Source organism: Eptatretus burgeri, chromosome 19 (genome assembly GCF_056783735.1).
Source record: "Eptatretus burgeri isolate ZD-2024b chromosome 19, Ebu_testis_v1, whole genome shotgun sequence".
Lineage (NCBI taxonomy): Eukaryota > Metazoa > Chordata > Myxini > Myxiniformes > Myxinidae > Eptatretus > Eptatretus burgeri.
The window spans coordinates 1408439-1427988 of NC_140979.1; the positions used below are offsets into that span (position 1 = coordinate 1408439).

General features: G+C 47.5%; 1 protein-coding gene across 6 annotated transcripts in view; it reads left to right on the forward strand.

Moving 5' to 3' along the window:
• The window catches only part of LOC147008372 (uncharacterized), a 218111-nt gene that overhangs the window by 95774 nt on the left and 102787 nt on the right, over positions 1-19550 (forward strand). Inside the window, exons 1-4 of one of the 6 annotated variants that reach the window (XM_085864723.1) lie at positions 39-192; positions 269-388; positions 9212-9328; positions 12508-12630. The exons of 2 other annotated variants lie outside the window; for them this stretch is intronic. In XM_085864723.1, coding sequence (XP_085720849.1) covers positions 301-388; positions 9212-9328; positions 12508-12630 — 328 coding nt within the window. In that variant the 5' untranslated portion in view covers positions 39-192; positions 269-300. Of the gene's footprint in view, positions 1-38; positions 193-268; positions 389-7752; positions 8018-9211; positions 9329-12507; positions 12631-19550 lie in introns of those variants that run through there. 3 more of the 6 variants (XM_085864717.1, XM_085864725.1, XM_085864719.1) reach the window with 3 other exon arrangements.

Consider the following 19550-nt stretch of genomic DNA (forward strand, 5'->3'; position numbering starts at 1 on the left):
CACAGCTGATCTGAACAAACTGCTCCCCCAGTGCTTGTTCTGGCTTGCGCTACTGGGTTCTACATTTTCCGCAAACGGCGGCTCCTGGAAGTCAAAACTTCACGGTTTAAGAACCCTGTATACAAGGAGACTCCAGATGATGAAGAGTTTAAAATGGACCGTTCATCTCCAGATGACCACACGTACCATGATGTAATAAACGTTCTTTATTAATAAGGTTTATCAATACCTGTCAGGCACTTTTCTGAACATTTTGTTTTGCTTTCAGATGGCTGGAGTGAATGAAGAACAACACTGAAGATGCTGCAAGGTTTACCAAGTCGTTTCTTATGGTGTTTCTCTTTTGGCCTTTCGACTGTGAAATGTCACCGTCGACTCCCTGACCCTGGTTGTGAATTCCACTTGAATGTGAAACAACATCATTTTTTAAAATTACTTGTTAATTTTCGTGCCATTGAAATGTTCTGAAATTTCACCGGTGTTTATTGTTTCACGAAACTCTGTAGAGTGGCCCGACAGGATCCTGCACTATTTGTACGAGTGTTTTAAAAAATGTTTTTATATATTTTTAATACTGGTACGGGACCGTAGGGGCGTAAACGATGACTGGATTGGGGCATTATTTCAATTAGATTGGACCAACAGTATCATAAATGGCCATTACCTTGGAAACACCTGGGAAACATACTCAGGTCCCCAGCGTCAATTGTGACGTCATCAAACGAAGAAGAATTGTGACGCTGCCTCTCTCTCGCACCCCCACGCTCCCCCGAGTCTCGCCCCTCCTCTCTCCCCCCTCCTCTCTCGCCCCTTTCTCTCACCCCCCCTCTCTACCCCTCTCTTGAATTGTGACGCCCCTCTCTCTCACCTCCCTCTCTCCCTCCCCTCTCTTGCTCCCTCCCTCTCTCTCTCCCCCCACTCTTTCCCCCCTCTCTCACCCCGAGTCTCACCCCTCCTCTCTTCCCACTCTCTCTCCCCCCTCTTTCTCCCCACCTCTCTCTCCCCCTCTTTCTCCCCACCCCCCTCTCTCTCCCCCTCTCTCACCCCGAGTCTCGCCCCTCCTCTCTCCCACCTCCTCTCTCGCCCCCACTCCCACCCCACTCTCACACCCCCTCTCACACCCCTTCTCCCGTCCCCCTCTCTCGCTCTCTCTCTCGTCCCCACTCCCACCCCCTCTCTCTCCCCCTCTCTTGCCCCCCTCTCTCCCCCTAGTCTCACCCTTCCTCTCTCCCCCTCCTCGCTCGCCCCTCTCTCTCGCCCCCTTTCATCCCCCTCCCCGTCCCCCTCTCTCGCAGATATTGCTCGACAGATAAATGGCTGTAACTTGGGAACCGCTCATCCGATTAATATCAAACCTTCAAAATGGCACTAACCCTAACAGCTTGGTTGACAGACATTGGTCATTGTATCACGTTATTCTTTTTATTCAATTATTGTGCTATTATTGTGTACTGCCAATTATTGTGCTATTATTATTATTATTATTATGATGAAGATGCTGTTATCATTATTCTGAGAGAAAATGGCATGATAAGGTGATAAGGTGGAACGACACTTTGGCTGCCATATATACACCTTTTCAACACTGAAAAAAGCAATAAAATGGCCGTAACTTCGGAACCGCTCGTCCGATTGACATCAAACCTCGAAAAGGCACATCCGCGGGGCCCCGGCGATATTCCTGGCAAGTTTCAATCGGATCGGACCGGCGGTCGTTGAGAAACGGCGGTCGCAGACAAACAAACAGACAGACAGACACACAGAGATTGCTGGAATTATAGATAGATAAACAAGTCTGAAGATTACAATGGCTTACGAGCGGTACTTGACGATACAGATTGTTTCAGAAGTCAAGAATGAGACAATGTGATAATTTTTAACCAAGCTATAATTAAAAAAATATTGTCATCCTCCCTCTCAAAGTTTGGGCGGTCGGATGATTTTTTCCGTCAAAATTCCCAATTTTCTTTGTTTTTGACCTTGTGTCCTTGACCTTGGGACGAAAATGAAAAATCGGACAACGACAAGTTTTAGATAATTCGTTTTGCTTTTCAAATACCGAAGAACCCATTCCATTCAGTCAATTCCCGAGGAGAAGATAGATTTTTAATCCGACTACCCCCTAAAAATGGCTATTTTTTCGGCGTGGCTCCACTCACAATGGGCGGAGCACGCCCTCATCCAGGAAAACACAACCAGACATTGATATCGAACACATAACCAAGTTTCATCAAGATCGGATCAAAGTCCACGGAGTTATGCTCTGGACAGACAGACGACAGACAGACAGACACACAGACATAACGAACATAGTGGTCACTCTGACTGGCGCTCGTGAACAAATATTTATTTCCTGTTCATGTTGGCTTTATTTCCTGTTATTGAACATATCCAGCTCAGAGCACCTGTCAAGCCATGCTACTAAACCCCAGCCAAATTGTGTACAGAGTTATAATTTCTCATTTTTGGAGTTAATTTACATCCACATGGAAATTGTATTGATGTTTGCACGACTGCTGCCAAATGTGATTCTCTTGATTCTGATTGTATCCAAATTACTTTGAACATGCGAAGGAAACATTTGAGTGAAACAATTTGTTCAATCTTGTCAGTGTAATCCTGCTATGTTTCTTGGGATTTGCATGTGTATGCTCCCCTTGTGCGTTTCTGTGTGTTTGCTCTCTTACGATCCTCCACGATGGATACAATGATAAAATAAAGTCTGGCTGGGATACAACTTCACTGGGGATCCTCCGTCGTGCAAAGTATTTCCTTCACACACCTGAGCTCCTGACCACACATAAAGCTTTCATCCGCATCCGCAGCCAATTCCCATTGTAATCATTGTAATCTGAACTCCCTTATTCCAAACCTGACATTCCCTCATAATCTGAACTCCTTTATTCCAAACATGACATTCCCTCGTTTTAATCTGAACTCCCGCATTCCAAAGTTGACATTCCCTCTTTCTATTTTAAACATCCTTCTTCTCAACCTGGCATTCCCTCGAAATCTGAACTCCCTTATTCCAAACCTGACATTCCTTCGTTGTAATCTGAACTCCCTTATTCCAAACCTGACATTCCCTCATAATCTGAACTCCCTTATTCCAAACCTGACATTCCTTCATTGTAATCTGAACTCCCTTATTCCAAACCTGACATTCCCTCATAATCTGAATTCCCTTGTTCCAAACCTGACAATCCTTCATTGCAATCTGACTCCCTTATTCCAAACCTGACATTCCCTCGTTGTAATCTGAACTCCTTTTTTCCAAACTTGACATTCCCTCTTTCTATTTTAAACACCCTTCTTCGAAACCTGACATTCCTTCATTGCAATCTGAACTCCCTTGTTCCAAACCTGACATTCCCTCATAATCTCAACTCCCTTATTCCAAACCTGACATTCCCTCTCTCTATTTTAAACACCCTTCTTCTAAACCTGACATTCCCTCGTAATCTGAACTCCCTTATTCCAAACCTGACATTCCTTCATTGTAATCTGAACTCCCTTGTTCCAAACCTGACATTCCCTCGTAATCTGAACTCCCTTATTCCAAACCTGACATTCCCTCATTGTAATCTGAACTCCCTTATTCCAAACCTGACATTCCCTCGTAATCTGAACTCCCTGTTCCCATTCAAGTGCTGCCTTTGTCGGGATCAGGAAGTTCCGTCTCAGGTGCAGCCGATGTGTCTCTTCCATGAGCCTGATCCTCTCAGTCTCTTTGAGCTTGACCACAGGTTTTGTGGCTTCGCTGAAGATCATGACGTCGGTATCACGTTTGATTCCAACCAGCTCGTCCACATTGTTTTGTAACTCCTTGCAGTCCCGCTTCAGTTTGTTCCTCCGATTCATCTCCATTAATTCTCTCCAGGGTTTCCTCTCCACATTCACACAACAACCCAACTCCAGAAGAGAGCAAATACATCTTTTACGGCGTTTTCTTTCACAACCCACGTGGCTGGTCGAGTTGATGACACGATGTTGGTGGAACGTTGCATTGCATTGTCTTACGTTGCATTGTCTGGCAGCCACACCCCATCAGGGTGATTGCATTGTCTGGCGGCCCATTGCATTGTGGAGCGGCCACGCCCCACAAGCTGATTGCATTGTCTGGCGTTGCATTGTCTGGTGGTCCATTGCATTGTTGAGCGACCCCGCCCCCATCAGGCTGATTGCATTGTCTGGAGTTGAATTGTCTGGCGGCCCATTGCATTGTCTGGCGACTCCGCCCCCATCAGGCTGATTGCATTGTCTGGCTGCTAATTGCATTGTGTAGCGGCCCCGCCCCCATCATGCTGATTGACAGTCGTAGAATCTCCCACCCCTCTCATCCCTTCCTTGACAAAGGAATGCAATTTTGTGGAATTCTTTCAATCTATCAACATTTCGATCAGTTTACAATTCCCTACTATAAAATACACTAGGTTAGTGTTTAAACCGAGTTTGTAGCTTAAATCAATTTTGAGTTCAGCTGTCAGAAAAGAATAAGAACCAGAGTTGGTGTCAAAGCCACCCAATGCTCGCCTGTTTATACATTTATCGTTTATAAAAGACTCGTCTAATAATATTTTTTATAAAGCACTGCAGTGAAGTCTGATCCAAATAACTTCAAAGCAATATATGTATTTGTATATTGTAATCAGTAACAAGAGCGCAAGTTAGCACAATATACGCCCGAACAAGAAGGTATATACAGAATTGTGCTACTGCATGGAAAACAGCATCCTGGTTGCCATGGCAACCACTTTAGATGACGAACGTATGTCGTGACACACCGTCTCCACAGTCTGTACCAATGTACCAAATATGAAACGTGAAAGTTGAAAACTTTGGGAGTTAGAGTGCGGACAGGAACGGACGGACGGACGACACATAATACGCCCGATTTTTATATAGATATATATATATATATATATATATATATATATATATATATATATATATATATATATATATATATATATATATATTGTTGTGGTTGACGAAATTCGCAAACCACCATTCAGGTCCCTTAGGTGAGATATCTCTGTAAGTATATGTGTAGTTAGGCCCAAACCCGTTGTTTAGAGGGAATAAATGTCATTCATTCGGGCTGCGACCCTTTTAGATAGCCGTTTTTCTTTTACTATTTTTATTTTGGACCAGCCGCCATTACTACCACCACAACCACCACCAACCACGTCTCAACAGCCATCACACAACAACCACCAACCGCAACGCCGCTTCACAACAACAGCCACGACCTTTACCGTCACATCTCGCTCTCGCAACCATCGCATCACCGCCATTCCCGCGCCGCTTGTGGACACCGATCCTGGACTCGTACAGGGCGCGCACCGAGCAGCGGGTGCAAAAACACCAGCCTTTCCGAGAAATCGGATGAAGAACGATTCACACCCACTTCTGTTCCGTCCTATCAGCGAGCGTGGGGCGATTTGGCCCCGCCTCCAGGTGCGTCGGAGTATAATCGCTATATGCAGATTCGCGGATCAAAAATCATTCACGCCCACTTTTCCTCTGTCCAATGGTGAGCCAGCCAGAGGTGAAGGGTCGAAGGTGAAGGAGCGAAGCCCCGGGGGCTATAAAGGGCCGCGTTCGCTCGCCGAAAAGGCAGTTGTTGAGGGAGTTTCTGAATCGGGAGAGAAAAACAGTTTCTGAATCGCAGTTGGACGGAGTTGAGAAGAGTGGAGAGTTGGAGAGTTGTGGCGGCGGCGAAGGCAGTCGAGAGGGCGCTCGTGTCAGAGTCGGGGAGCTGCGGAGAGGGGAGGCCGGTAACGCGACCGAGGTTGCGGTGGAGTCGCTCGTCGCGGGACCCAAGCCAGCGAGATATCCTCATTCCCCCGAGCATCAACAACCCCCTCCTGTTTCCCCCCGCGCTGAGATAGTGTGAGAAGGGGGCCCCGTTCCCACCCCATTCCAGGCAGTGCAAGCGAGGCCCGCGGAGTCGGGGCGCCGCCGCCATCTTGCGGCTCATCACCAGACGGGTAGGCTCGACGCGGTCTCGGCCCCAGGCCCGTCTGCCCCCCCTCATCTTTGAGGGTGGTCCCTTTTTCTTTTGCTTTGAGTATATGTGTTGTCGGCGCCGTCTGTGAAGTAAAACTGTATAAGTGTTGCCGTGTGCTCGGTAGTCGGTAGTAGATCTGCATTGTTGCATTTGCTTTTTGTGCAGAATTGTTGTGTTTCTTCTACTTTTACATTTGCTTTTGGTGTATAATTGTATATGTGTGCTTTCCTTTTGCCGCGGAATAAATGTGCTTTATGTTGAACTGTTTTTCCCGTTTCGCTTCGTCTTTTCTTTAGTTGAATCTCCATCTTCACGTAAAGGGTTGGTCGTGGGCTAAAAGGCCCAATAATTAATCGAACCGTCGAGGTTGACGATAACACCGCTCGGTTATCCCGATAGTACGGAACGGGTCGCTTAAAGTGGCCCGTGTCCGAAGTCGACCTGCGGCGAGGTGCGATCGCCCGGTCTACCCTCCGTGTGGGTACTTAGGTCGGTCGAATTTGGCGAGCAACCCTATCCCACGTGGGGGGCCGATTGGCACGATCGTGGTGAGGCCGAAAGGCCCACCCGTGACTAGTTCCCGGCGTTAGTCCGAGAGGGTCACGACGGGATTGTCCGTCCGGTGGGCGACGTGCCGCGATTCGAGTTACGTGGCCGCTCGCACGCCGGCGGGCGTGAATCCGCAACATTATATATATATATATATATATATATATATATATATATATATATATATATATATATATATATATATATATATATATATCGGGCGTATAAAAAATAGTCTGGTCGATAAAAACATTAGAAAGGAAAAAATAACGCACAAAAATTTTAACATTTTCACGCTCACGCTCACGCTGGGGTATCGCTCCAGCTATCTGTTCTTCGAACTGGCGAGCCAAACATGACAAACGGGCCCTGATGGGTCTCATTGTTCTTGTTCAGCGATGATGTCTCATGAGTGTGATCAGATGAGGGATTCTCCACACGTGACTGGTCGCTAATTGATCGGTTTTTAGTTATATCCTGGTGGATTATTTGGAGTATTTATGTTGTGTTGAAACAATGGAGTGTCCGGGCCATCCCTACTTTCGAAGTTTTCCGATTTCTTGATATTCATCACAAGTTCAGGTCCAGCCTTGGAGACCATTCCAGTTGGAAAAGGACTGAACGTCACATTGAGTGCCTGCTTCGCGATGCGGCACCGCGCGTGACCAGGACAGCCGTTCACAGTGACGTCACATTCCCACGGAAACCAAATTTTCACAAATATCGATGAAGACTCGCGGATTTAGAAAATGTCGAAAGCTGTAACTAAACTTTTTAACGTTGATCATAAAAAGAAAATCTAAATATTAATATAAGGAGAAAAATATTATTATTAATGACGCAGTGAAGTGATTCGGGTTATGAAACAGACATCTCTGTGTTGTTCGTGGATCCGAGGAGAAGAATTCCTTCCGTTCCTCCACGTTTCAACCAATCAAAACGACGAATCGCTTTTCCTCCTTGGTCATTTCCATCCCTCAGAGGTTATCCCCACCCTCCACTACTTTGACCAATCAAAGCTCGTTCTGATCCAGAGTTTGTCAGAATGCAGCACGAGGTACATGGCCGAACGTGATTGGTCCAATGGTATCACGTGCCGCCGAGGATTCGCGATGCAGCATGAGGTGCATCACGAACTTGATTGGTCCAGTCTTGTTTGCTGGAAGCCTCATGCAGAACACACGTGGTGTCCTTTGACCAATCAGGAACAGCGCAGTTGCAGTGTCGTTTGCTTCAGGTCCATTGGTCTTGTCCAGCTCGTTGTGTTTTCGTTGTTTTTTTTTCTTTCTTGTTGAATCTCAGGTTTCGTGTTTTTCTCGAGCATCTTCACCCTTGATCTCTTGAGTGGTTCTGTGGCCTCTCATTGTCTCCTTCCAGCACAAGGGACGTTTTCCCGAATAATGTGGTTGGGATATTTCTCCTTTGTAATCCACCTGGTTTTCGTTTTGGGTTTCAGTGAGTTCTGTCATTCCATGTGCTCGTGGTGTGTTGTGCTGTCCGGGTGTGCGCTGAATTCTTCCCACACCCGCGTGGGACGAGAGTGGTTCTGGTTGTGCGAGTTCGGATTGTTATTGCTCATTACCTTGAGTGCCCTCACACACACACACACACACACACACACACACACACACACACACACACACACACACACACACACACACACACACACACACACACACACACACACACACACGCGCACACACACACACACACACACACACACACACTCACGTACACGCACGTACCCACATACACATTCACACATACACACACATAGTCACATACACACACACATACACACCAACGTACACACACACATACATATATACAAACATGCACGTACACACACATATACACACATACACGTACACACACACGGACACATACATACACGTACACACACATACACGTACATACACATACACGTACATACACATACACGCACACACACACACACATATACACACATACACGTACACACACATACACGTACACACACGTACACACACATACACACATACACACAAATACACACACATACACATAAACACATACACACACACACACATACACACACATACACACACTCACACACACATATACATATACACTTACACACACATATACATTCATACACGTACACGTACACATTTACACGTACACACACACGTACACACACACACACACACGGACACGTACACACACGTACACATACACGTACACACATACACGTACACACACACACACGTACACACACACATACACGTACACACACACACACATACACGTACACACACACGTACACACACACATACACATACACACACACGTACACACACACATACACGTACACACACATACACACACACACACACGTACACACACACATACACGTTACCACACGTACACACACACACATACACGTAAACACACGTACACACACATACACGTACACACACATACATACACGTACACACACACACACACACACGTACACACACACATACACACACGTACACACACACACACACGTACACACACACACACACATACATACATCCACTGCAGATTTTTATGGAGTTTTACATCTTGATGGAATATTTTAATTGGACGTTAAAAGCTGAAACATGAACTTTGACCTTTGTGTAGATTCTCCTTGTGATGAGAAGACCCACTTCCAATGCCAAAGTGGGGACTGTGTGACTGCATCCTGGCGTTGTGACGGCCGATATCACTGTGGTGATGGAAGTGATGAAGATGATTGCCGTAAGTGGACGTTCACACTGAAGGAAACTTTGTTTTGTGGTTTGGATGGAACCCAGTTTTGATTGTTACCCTCTTGAAGTGGCTGAACAGATCGAGGCGAAATTTTACACATGTGACGTCAGAAGTCACATGGTTTGACAGCCTTATTGGATTGATGAAAAATATTAAATAATGTTTTCTTTGGAACCGCTTCACCAATTGATGTGAAACTTCACAAATGTGATCCAGTCGTATCGTGATGGGGAACACATGTTTTTAATTTAAACTTGATCAGATGCATGGTCTGGCAGGCAGAATTATTTAATTTTTTCATGTGTTCTTTTTTTTCTTTTTTTTTTACAAGGCTCACTTGGCTGTGCTTGGATGGTTTGAGAGTAGAGGAGTAGAATCTGAAATATGAATCCGATCCAGTTTCCTTCTGATGATTTCATCTTTGCTTTTTGCTTCAATGTTTTTGATGTGGAACAACGAAGCATTTCTCGAAAATACGTCAACAAATGAAGTAGTGGGCACGAAATGGGTTGCCAGTTTGTAAAGAGCAAGGCAGGGTGCCAGGACTGGATATAAAACACACAAGATGTCCATCGGAATGTTCTAACTTGCTATTTCTATTGAGGTTCAAAGTGTCATCTCAGAAATAAAATTGGTCGTCTGTCTGTATGTTCACGTTTTTTGCAAAGACCGCTGGACGAACAACCACCACATTTAACACACAGACCAAGTCTGATCCAGGGATTGTCCTCAGGGTATTTTCACCCACCACCTCAACCTTTACACACACTTAAGAACCCAAAGATCCCTAAGACCTCTTGAGATCCCAAACACCCTTTAAGACTATTAAGAGCCCGAAGGCCCTTAAATACCCCAAAACCCTTTGAGACCACAAAAACCCATCAGACCTTGAAGATCCTAAGACCCATAGGACCATTACGACTCGCTCCATGCGTGAAGCCATGTGACGATCTATGTATGGATTACATCAGTTGCACCCTGACCACACATCCATCTATTAATTGTGTACTATTGCAATGTATGCTTGTTGATTTAATGGGAGATTGGTGGGTTTGGGACATGAGAGTCCTGAGTTCAAATCCTGCTTTGCTGTACAATTAATACCAGCTGGGGTTGACTCAGCCTGCCATCCTTCTGAGTACCAGCTTGTTGGGATGATTGAGCTGTTCAAGTATCCTGTGTTGAAGTGGTGGACCCATCCAGGACAGGATACTACTATCGCGAATTCGTGCCCGCCGGCGTGCAATCGGCCACGTGACTCGAATCGCGGCACGTCGCCCACCGGACGAACAATTCTGTCGTGACCCTCTCGGATTAACGCCGGGAACTAGTCACGGGTGGGCCTTTCGGCCTCACTACGATCGTGCCAATCGGCCACCCGCGTGGGATAGGGTTGTTCGCCAAACTCGACCTACCTAAGTACCCACGCGATTGCACCTCGCCGCAGATTGACTCCGGACACGGGCCGCTTAAGCGGTCCGTTTCCGTACTATCGGGATAACCGAGCGGTGTTATCGTCGGCCTCGACGGTTCCGATTACTTATCGGGCGTATTAAGCCCACGACGAACCCTTAACGTGAAGCAAGATGCAGATTCAACAAAGGGAAGGACGCAGCGAAACGGGGAACAAGTTCACACAAGCACTTTATTCACACAGACACAGAGCACACATATACAGCAAAAACAGTCAGAATGCACATATATCAATTTAAAACAACAACAGCAATGCAGAGCTTCGACCGAATACGCGAACACACGGCAACACTTAAAACAATACTACTTGACGGACGGCGCCACCCACAGACATTTACACAAAAAGCAAAGGAAAAAGAAAAAGAAGGTCGCGACTTCCCTTTTCGTGGCCGGTGAGCCCCTCTCCCACGACCGTCAGCGTGGTCGCGCCTGGCCCCGACCTCTCTCTCGGCTGGCGAACCCTCTCCGGCACTCCTCGTCCGGACGCGCAGATCCACCTCACAACCGGCGCTACCGCGTCTCCCGTCCGTGCCTTCGTGACAGGCTGCTTGCCAAGCCTCGGGCGCATGACTCTTCCCCCGACAAGACAAGCAGACAGGAAGCCTCGAAGAACCAACTCAACCCGAACCAACTCGACCAACTCTCGACCAACAACTCCTCAAGGTCCGTCCTATCCGCCTTTTGTAGCGCGGGGCTCTGCCCTTCGCTCCGCCCCGTTTTCGGCCCCGCCTCCCTTCGAGCTTCTTGGAGAAGCCTCTCGAAGGGGGGCGTGACCTCTCGCTCTCCCTCCACCCCGCGCCGTGCGGGGGCCGGGGGAGTCAGTCTTGGCTCAGAGCCAGGGAATTATTCCCCCAAAAAGAGGCCCCCACCTTTTCTCACCTTTGACCCCCGGCTCGATCGCACTTGCCCCACACCGAGCGCGGAGAATTTTGAAATTTTGACGGGAGAAACAGGCGGGAAAACCCCCGAGCATTGTTGTTGGTTTTTGTTTGTTCCCGGAGATCGTAACCGCACAGGGTCTACTGAATGGCAAGTGGCGAAGATGGTGTAGCGTAGATGGTGGATGAGGCGTGGTTGTCGTGTGGTTGGCGCTGTGGTGGGGATGGCGTGGTTGTTGAGATGCTGTTTGTTTGAAATAAAAGACAGAACAGATAAATGGCTAACTCAAAGCGTCGCAGCCCGGATGGATCACATAAATTCCCTCTATACAACGGGTTTGGGCTAACTACACATGTACTAACAGAGATATCTCACCTGAGGGCCCTTTATGATGTAATGCGAATTTCCACAACCGTAACACCACTTTGGCAGCACTGATGCTCTCTGCAGAGTATGATCCCAATGGATTGGATTGGATTCTGATTACTGCAATGAAGGACTGTACCAATTTGGTCTTCCATTTGGATTGATTTATTTTAATGTCATTCTAAATTAAATTGAATAATAATAAAAAAAAAACTTCATGGGTGAGTGTCAGGTGTCCCATTAAAGCGGCACGGCTTTGTTCCTGGCTTGGTACCCAGCTTGGTACCCGGTCATCACTGCCAGTAGTTATAAAATGGTAGTTATGATAACATCTCTTCTTAACTACGTAACACACCAGTACACACACACCACACAACACAATTCCTGGTGAGGGTGTGCAATCTCTGATTGATCTTTTTGTTGTTTTCTTTTTGTTGTGGATAACGCAGCTTTACGCTCCTGTCTGCCTCATGATTTTTTTTGTGGTGGAGGTGAATGCTTACCTTCAAATTGGGTTTGTGATGGAGATGTGGACTGCACTGACCGATCTGATGAAGATCCAGAAACCTGTGGTGAGTTCAAATACTGTTTTATATTCTAATATGGAGTTTAATCGTCCCATATTTTTCGTTAAGCATATTGTTACGAATTTCACCGGTTCGACACCACACACGACCGCTTACGGCCCCAACCGCAGTCGAGCGTCCGCCGAAAACCGGTATTCAGTTGTAGCTTCCGGACAACTCCGGAAACCTGCGACGGATGCCTTAACGCACCATAAACTGCCAATATTCTGTCCACTTCGTACAGGGTTAATCGCCGAATCTCGATATTCCTAATTTTCTGCGCAGACAGAAGTACCAAGAATTTATACCTCGACGGAACTCGTACGGAAACGAGCCGCTTAGCGCGCTCGTTCCGTGTGCGATGCCGAGCGGTTTTAATCGCCAAGTTCCGTCGGACCAAATGACCACTTTTATTGGCTTTAACAGCCTGCTAATTTCCCGAACGCGCCGTGGAAGTCAATGGGAAGAAATGGACGCAACGAGCAGTTTTACATTCAAACAACGGGGCAGTTATTAAACAAGCAAGCAATCAATGGGGGAAGGGGACATGACACGAGCAAAGCCAACAGCCGATGACTATTCACTTATGTACAGGCATGCGCTTAAATCTGCTTATAATTAAAAGAAAGTAGAAATCTACTTTCTACTTATAAAGACAAGACGCCACAGGACACTTTCATACAAAACCCAGAAAAGAAACGGGCCCGTGAGCCTTTATTCCAACTTGGAGCCTGGATGACCGAAGGCTCACAAGAGGCCGGGCAGGTTACCTGGCAGCCCATTGTGACGGCTCGAAGGTCTTCGGGTCGGTGACCCCTGGTGTCTCTGCTTGGCCCTTGTGTCGCAACTTGCCAGTCGCTTGAGTGGCCGGGCAGCTTGAGCAGCTGGGCGAGCGGGTTGAGTGGCTGCTTGGCTCCCCTCGGTGGTCTGGCTCTCGTCACGCCCTTTGTCGGGCCTGGCGGGCGACGCTTTGGGCTGAGTGAACGGGTCCTTGGCTCTTTTAGAGTTGATGCTCTTTAATGACCCGTCCACTACCTTAGCGACGCTGCTCGACCGCCGTCAGGGTCGTTTTCCCGGACCACCAAGCTCCGCCGCTGCCGCTGGCTCTCCTTGCCCGGACTCCGACGACTCGCTGGACTCCACCGCAGCTGGCACTTTGGCTTCTCCTCCCGACTGGCACTGACTTCCGAAGCCCCGACTGGCACTGCTCGCCCGGCGACGACTTCTCTCCACAGCTCTGACTACTGCTCTCTCCGGGCGAGCTCCGCCTTTTGTAGGTGGGGGCGAGCTGCCCCTTGAACTCTCACCCGAGGCCGGGCCCCACCCACTCTTCACCTCCGACCTCTCACCCCTCGAAAGCCTCGCTGGAAACCCCATGTCCGACGTCACTAGTTGGTTTCGGGGAAGCCGTCCTGTGATCGATATAGATGCAAATCGGCTCGCGTTGTTTGTTCAGGAGATGATGGTTGGGGTTGTTTGTTCGCGTTTGTAGGAGATGATGGTTGTGATGTTTGTTCGCGTTGTAGGAAATGATGGTTGGCGCAGAGATGGCGTTGTTCATCGAGGAGATGGCAGTGTTGCGATATTTTAAAATAAAAGATAGAAAAGAATAATGACTACCTCAAAGATTCACAGCCCGGCACACTAACAATTCCCTTTACACATCGGTGGGGGGGGAGGGTGGGATCCCAACCTGAAACACATACTTATCGAAATAACTGATCTTCGGGGAACCTGAATGATGTTCTGTGAATTTCCTCAACCGCTTCATCAATTTCACAACCGCATGCATCTATTTTCTTTGGAACCGCTTAATCAATTGTTATGAAACTTCACAAATGTGATCTCGTCGTGATGGGGAACACATTTTTTTAAATTTCAAATTGATCGGACGCATGGTCTGGCAGCCAGAATTATTTAATTTTTTGATCTGGGTGCTTGTTCCTTTTTTTTCAAATAAGGCTCACTTAGCTGTGCTTGGATGGGTTGAGGGTGGAGGAGCAGCATCTGAAATGTGAATCCTATCGAGGTTCCTCCTGATGACTTCATCTTTGCTTTTTGATTCAATGTTTTTTTTTTTTTTTTTTTTTTTTTTTTTTTTGTATACCTTGGTCGAGGCTCGTATGAGAGCGAACACACAACTCACAGCAAGGAGGCATGAGACAAGAGGGGCGGGAGTGGAAGGGACAAAACATTGGGGAACAGACACAGGTGAACTGTGGAAGGGAGAGGGATGGGGATGGGACGGGGAACATGGCGAGGGAAGATGGACATTAAAGGGACTTTCAGGAAGGAAAGCAGGAGAATTGAAGGAAGTGGGCTTGGGTGGATTATCGGGGTAGAAAAGATCGAGGATTTGGATGGGGGAAGATAAGAGGTGGTGGTGAACAGCTGTTTTGAAAGCCTGGAGGGAAGAATGGGAAAGAATAGAGTGAGGAAGTTTATTCCAAAGGCGGGAAAAAGAGGAATGAAAGAGTGAAGATGAGCAGTGATTCGTGATTTTGGTAGTTTTACCAGAAGGGGGTTGTTGGCGGGACCATGAGCGCCCTGTGGAAATGTGGTTGGGACAAATCACAGAGAGAGCAGGGGGGCAAGGCTGGAGAGGAGTCGGTAGAAGACAGAAAGACCACCGACCAACCTGCGGTGATTGAGTGAGAGGCCCAAAGACTCAGCTTCATTGCGGGAGATGCCAATGATCTTAAAAGCCCTGGTTTCGACAGCGTGAAGTCGAGAAAGGTGGGAGGCAGGAGCACCAGCCCAGAGGGGAGAGCAGTACTCCATCAGGCTACGGACAAAAGCTTTGTAAGTGGTCAGGAGCTCAAGAGGGCCGAGGAAGGACTTTGCACGACGGAGGATTCCCAGTCGGCGACTGGCTTTTGAGGCAAGGTTGGAAATGTGACTTTCCCAGGAAAGGTCATGGCAGATAGTGAGACCCAGAAGCTTGAAAGAAAAGACTTCTTCCAGAGGATTGTTGAGAAAGTGGATGGGGGTTTTGTAAACGGTCCTTTCGAAGAGACATAGTGAGAGTGTGAGATTTGTCTGGATTGAAAGACATGTTCCACGTGTTGGACCAGTTTGTGATTTTATCCAGATCTGCAGTGAGCGAAGAAGCTGCTGCTTGCCGGTCTGAGGGATGACAGATGGTACGGCAGAGGGTGGAGTCATCGGCAAAGAGAAATAGAGGATTTTCCAGAGAGTCCGAGAGATCATTGATGAAAACCAGAAAAAGAACAGGGCCCAGAACGCTACCTTGAGGAACTCCAGCCTGCACAGGAAGAGGGGATGAAAGAACTCCATTTAGGGCCACACGTTGACTGCGACAGGAGAGGAAGTCTGCGAGCCATGAGTGGAGATGGCCTTGAATACCATGGGAAGAGAGTTTGGTGAGTAGGGCAGGGTGCCAGACTGTGTCAAAAGCACGTGATATGTCCAGGGATACGGCTCGGATTTCCTGTCTGGCATTGAGGACCTCCATCCATTGATGGGAGAGCAGTAGCAGCATATCTAGGGTAGAGTGACCTGGTCTGAAACCAAATTGATGATTGGAAATCAAGCCATTGGAGAAGAGGAAGGATTTCATGTCTGAAGCGATGATGGATTCCATAACCTTGCTGATGATTGGGAGAAGGCTGATTGGTCTATAGTTACAGGGATCTGTTTTTGCACCTTTTTTATGCAGGGCAGTGATGTTAGCAGATTTCCAAGCAGATGGCAGATGACCTTGGGAAAATGAGAGGGTGAATAGAACAGAGAGAGGGTGAGCAAGAGCAGAAGAGCAGGCTTTGAGGACACGTGGGCTGATGCCGTCTGGACCGGTTGCAGAATCTGACTCGAGGTTTGAAAGCAAGCTCTCCACCTTGTCAGGAGAAAAGGATACAGAGTCCAGGGACAGTTGGGTGCGACTGGGTAAAGTGGGTAGAGATAGTGATGGGTTTGGGACACAAGATTTAGCTGCAAACACCGAGTTTAGACATTCAGCTTTATCACGTGTGGAATCAGCAGTGCGGCCATTTGAGGTAAGGGAGGGGATGGAGGGGGAACATACACCAGAATCAGATTTGATTAAACGCCACCAGGATTTTGAGGAGGGAGAGAGGTTTGAGAGTTCAGACTTGAGATGAGAAAGATGTTGTTTTCTGGCTCTCCTGAGGGTAGCTACACACTTGTTCCGAGCTTTGTGGAAAGAACTGAGATTGCCTCAGTTGGGTTTGCTTTCCATGAGGCAAAGGCAAGTTGTTTCAGGACAACTGCCTCGCCACAAGCTTCAGTAAACCAAGGGCGGGAGGAAGGGTAAGACAACTGAACACGAGAGGGGATAAATCTGTGCATGAGGGAGAGCAAGTTTCTTTGAAAGAATTCCCAGGATGAGTTGATGTTTGAGAAAGTAGTGATAGGAGACCAGTCTGTAAGTTTGATGGCTGCTCGAGACCCTGCCAGTCGGCTTGAGTGAAATGCCAGACTCGACGGCGGTGAGGTGGTTCTCTGATAACAGCCAGAGAGATGTCCACTTTGACAAGGACGTGGTCAGAAGAACCAATTGGAGCGAAGGAAGAGCAGCAGATATTGTCAGGGAAATTTGTCAAAATCAGATCCAGAAGAGATGGAGTACCATTGGTTGAGATCCGGGTCGGGAAGTTGACCGATTGAGTCAGTCCCAATGAGTCACAGAAAGCTTTTGCTGATGTCCCATGGCAGGTGAGAGAGGTACCCACACCTAGCCAACTGGCGTGATGACAATTGAAGTCGCCACATAAGAGGAAGAGAGAGTTTGGATGAGAAGATAGAAGATGGTCCATGTTTTCGGAGAGTGAGGTGTAGATGGAGTCATCACTGTTCGGTGGACGGTACAGTACACATATAAACATGAGGTGGGAGTGGAGGGGAAGCCGAAGCCAGAGGTATTCCTGGGGGTGTGGGGGAGTGAGAGCAGTGCAGGGAGAGTGAGGAATAGAGTCTTTGATGAAGAGAGCAACACCTCCACCAGGACGAGGCTCAGGTCTGTCATACCGTAAGAGGGAGTAACCAGGGAGAGATACTTGGGAGTCAGACACGTCTTGGGAGAGGAAAAGTTTCTGTTAGGCAGATAAAGTCTGGTTTGTCAGTGGCAACCTGCATGGAAAGATCTGAAAGGTTTGAGCGAAGGCCCCGGATATTTGAGGTCCACACTTTTAATGAAGAGGTAGGGGAGGAGGCTTTGGGTGCAGGAGGTGGAGGGGGCGGGGGAGGGTAGGACGAGGGACGAGGGGGGAGGTAAGGAGGGTTGCTGAAGGAGTGTGGGGTATTGCAGAATAGCGAGGGGAGGGGGCCGAATGAGGAGGAGAAAAGGCTCTGTGGTGCTGGGAGAGAGGGGGGACAAGAGACAAGGAAGATGGCAGTTGAGTATTTGAGGAGGTGGAGTGAAGAGATGGAGGTGAGAGGGCAGTGGAGGGAGGCAGGTTGGTGGATGAGAGGGGGGCAACTTAGAGAAGGAAGAGTGAGGGGGGATGAAAGGTGGGAGAAAGGTGAGGGGGGAATTTTGAAAGAGGTGAGAGGGAGGCTTGGAGGGAGAAGAGTGGATGGTTGCTTTGAGAGTGAGAGTGAGGGGTGAGGGGGTGAGTTGGCACTGAAGTTGGAAAAAAGAATGGTTGATGGAAAGCGAGCATCCATGGCAAACTGTGGTTTTTAAAAGTTTTAGGTCAGAGATGCGATTTAACACAATTCTTGATGGATGCAATGAAGGCGAATTCAGAGCATGGAGAGAAGAAGCGCTGTAATAGTTGGATTTTTTAGGCAAGGAATGAAGGAGAGGTCGAAATGAAAGCAGTCTGTTGAAATAGCAGAAGAGTAGTGCATTGTGAAACAGTAAAGAGTACCACATGTGTGAGAGAGGAAGATGAAGCATCATAAGATCGTTTTTGTTGTTAATATTAATGTATGAGAGAGTTCAACAGATTAGGTCATGGAAATGTAAAAAAAAAAAAAAGAAATCGAGGAAGACGAGGAGGAAGTTAAGAGGAAGAAGAAGTAGCAGAATCGGGAGAAGGTGAGCGTGTTGTTGTTGTTGTTGTTGTTGGTGTTGGGTATTTTTTTTTATTTTTTTTTTATTTTTTTTTTGAGATAAGAAAGAGATTAGTTGGGAGAATGGGGGATGTTTGGAAAGTGGGGAGGATGAAAATTGAAGGTAATGGGGAGGATAGAAATTGAAGGTAATGGGGAGAAAAAACAAACAAACAAAAAAAAAACGATCGAACACCAAGTGGAACCGGTAGGCCTCAAGCCTAGGACTAGGCCTCAAACACCAGGTAAGAACGTCGACATAAATACTCACAAAATAGCACGATTTTTGAAACAAAACCGAACTAGGAACACACATTAACATGTAGGTGAGAAAATTAAACAGTTAAAACGGGACAAATAACAACCGGAACTTAACTTTGAGAATGTCAGCAGGGAGCCCCGAAGGAGACCTCTTGCCGCTCAAAACCGGAACCGGAAGTGATGATGTGGAACAACGAGCACATTTTTGATGTGGAACAACGAGCCATTTCTCTACAGGAGGAAATACTGTTGTGGGGCTGAGTTTCGGCGGTGAGCACGACCGTGAGATGGCTCAGTAGAGTCGGCTCCACCGAACACCCGGAATTTATAGGTCGTCACCCCGGATAACTCCGGAGCCGACGGATCCCTTAACGGACCGAAGATCGCCAATAGGTCAACCATGTGGGATAGGGTCGATTGCCAATTTCAATTTACCTAAATACCCATGTCGTCCAAACTACTGGGGAAATTCACCCTCGGCGGAGCTCGAGCGGAACGAGCCATTAGCGTGCTCGAACCATGCGTAACCCGAGCGGATGGTTACCGAGGTTACAATTTGCCGCTTCCCAATTTCCCAACATGCACTGTGCTAAACCAATGAAAGAAACACAGAAACGAGCTGAAACATT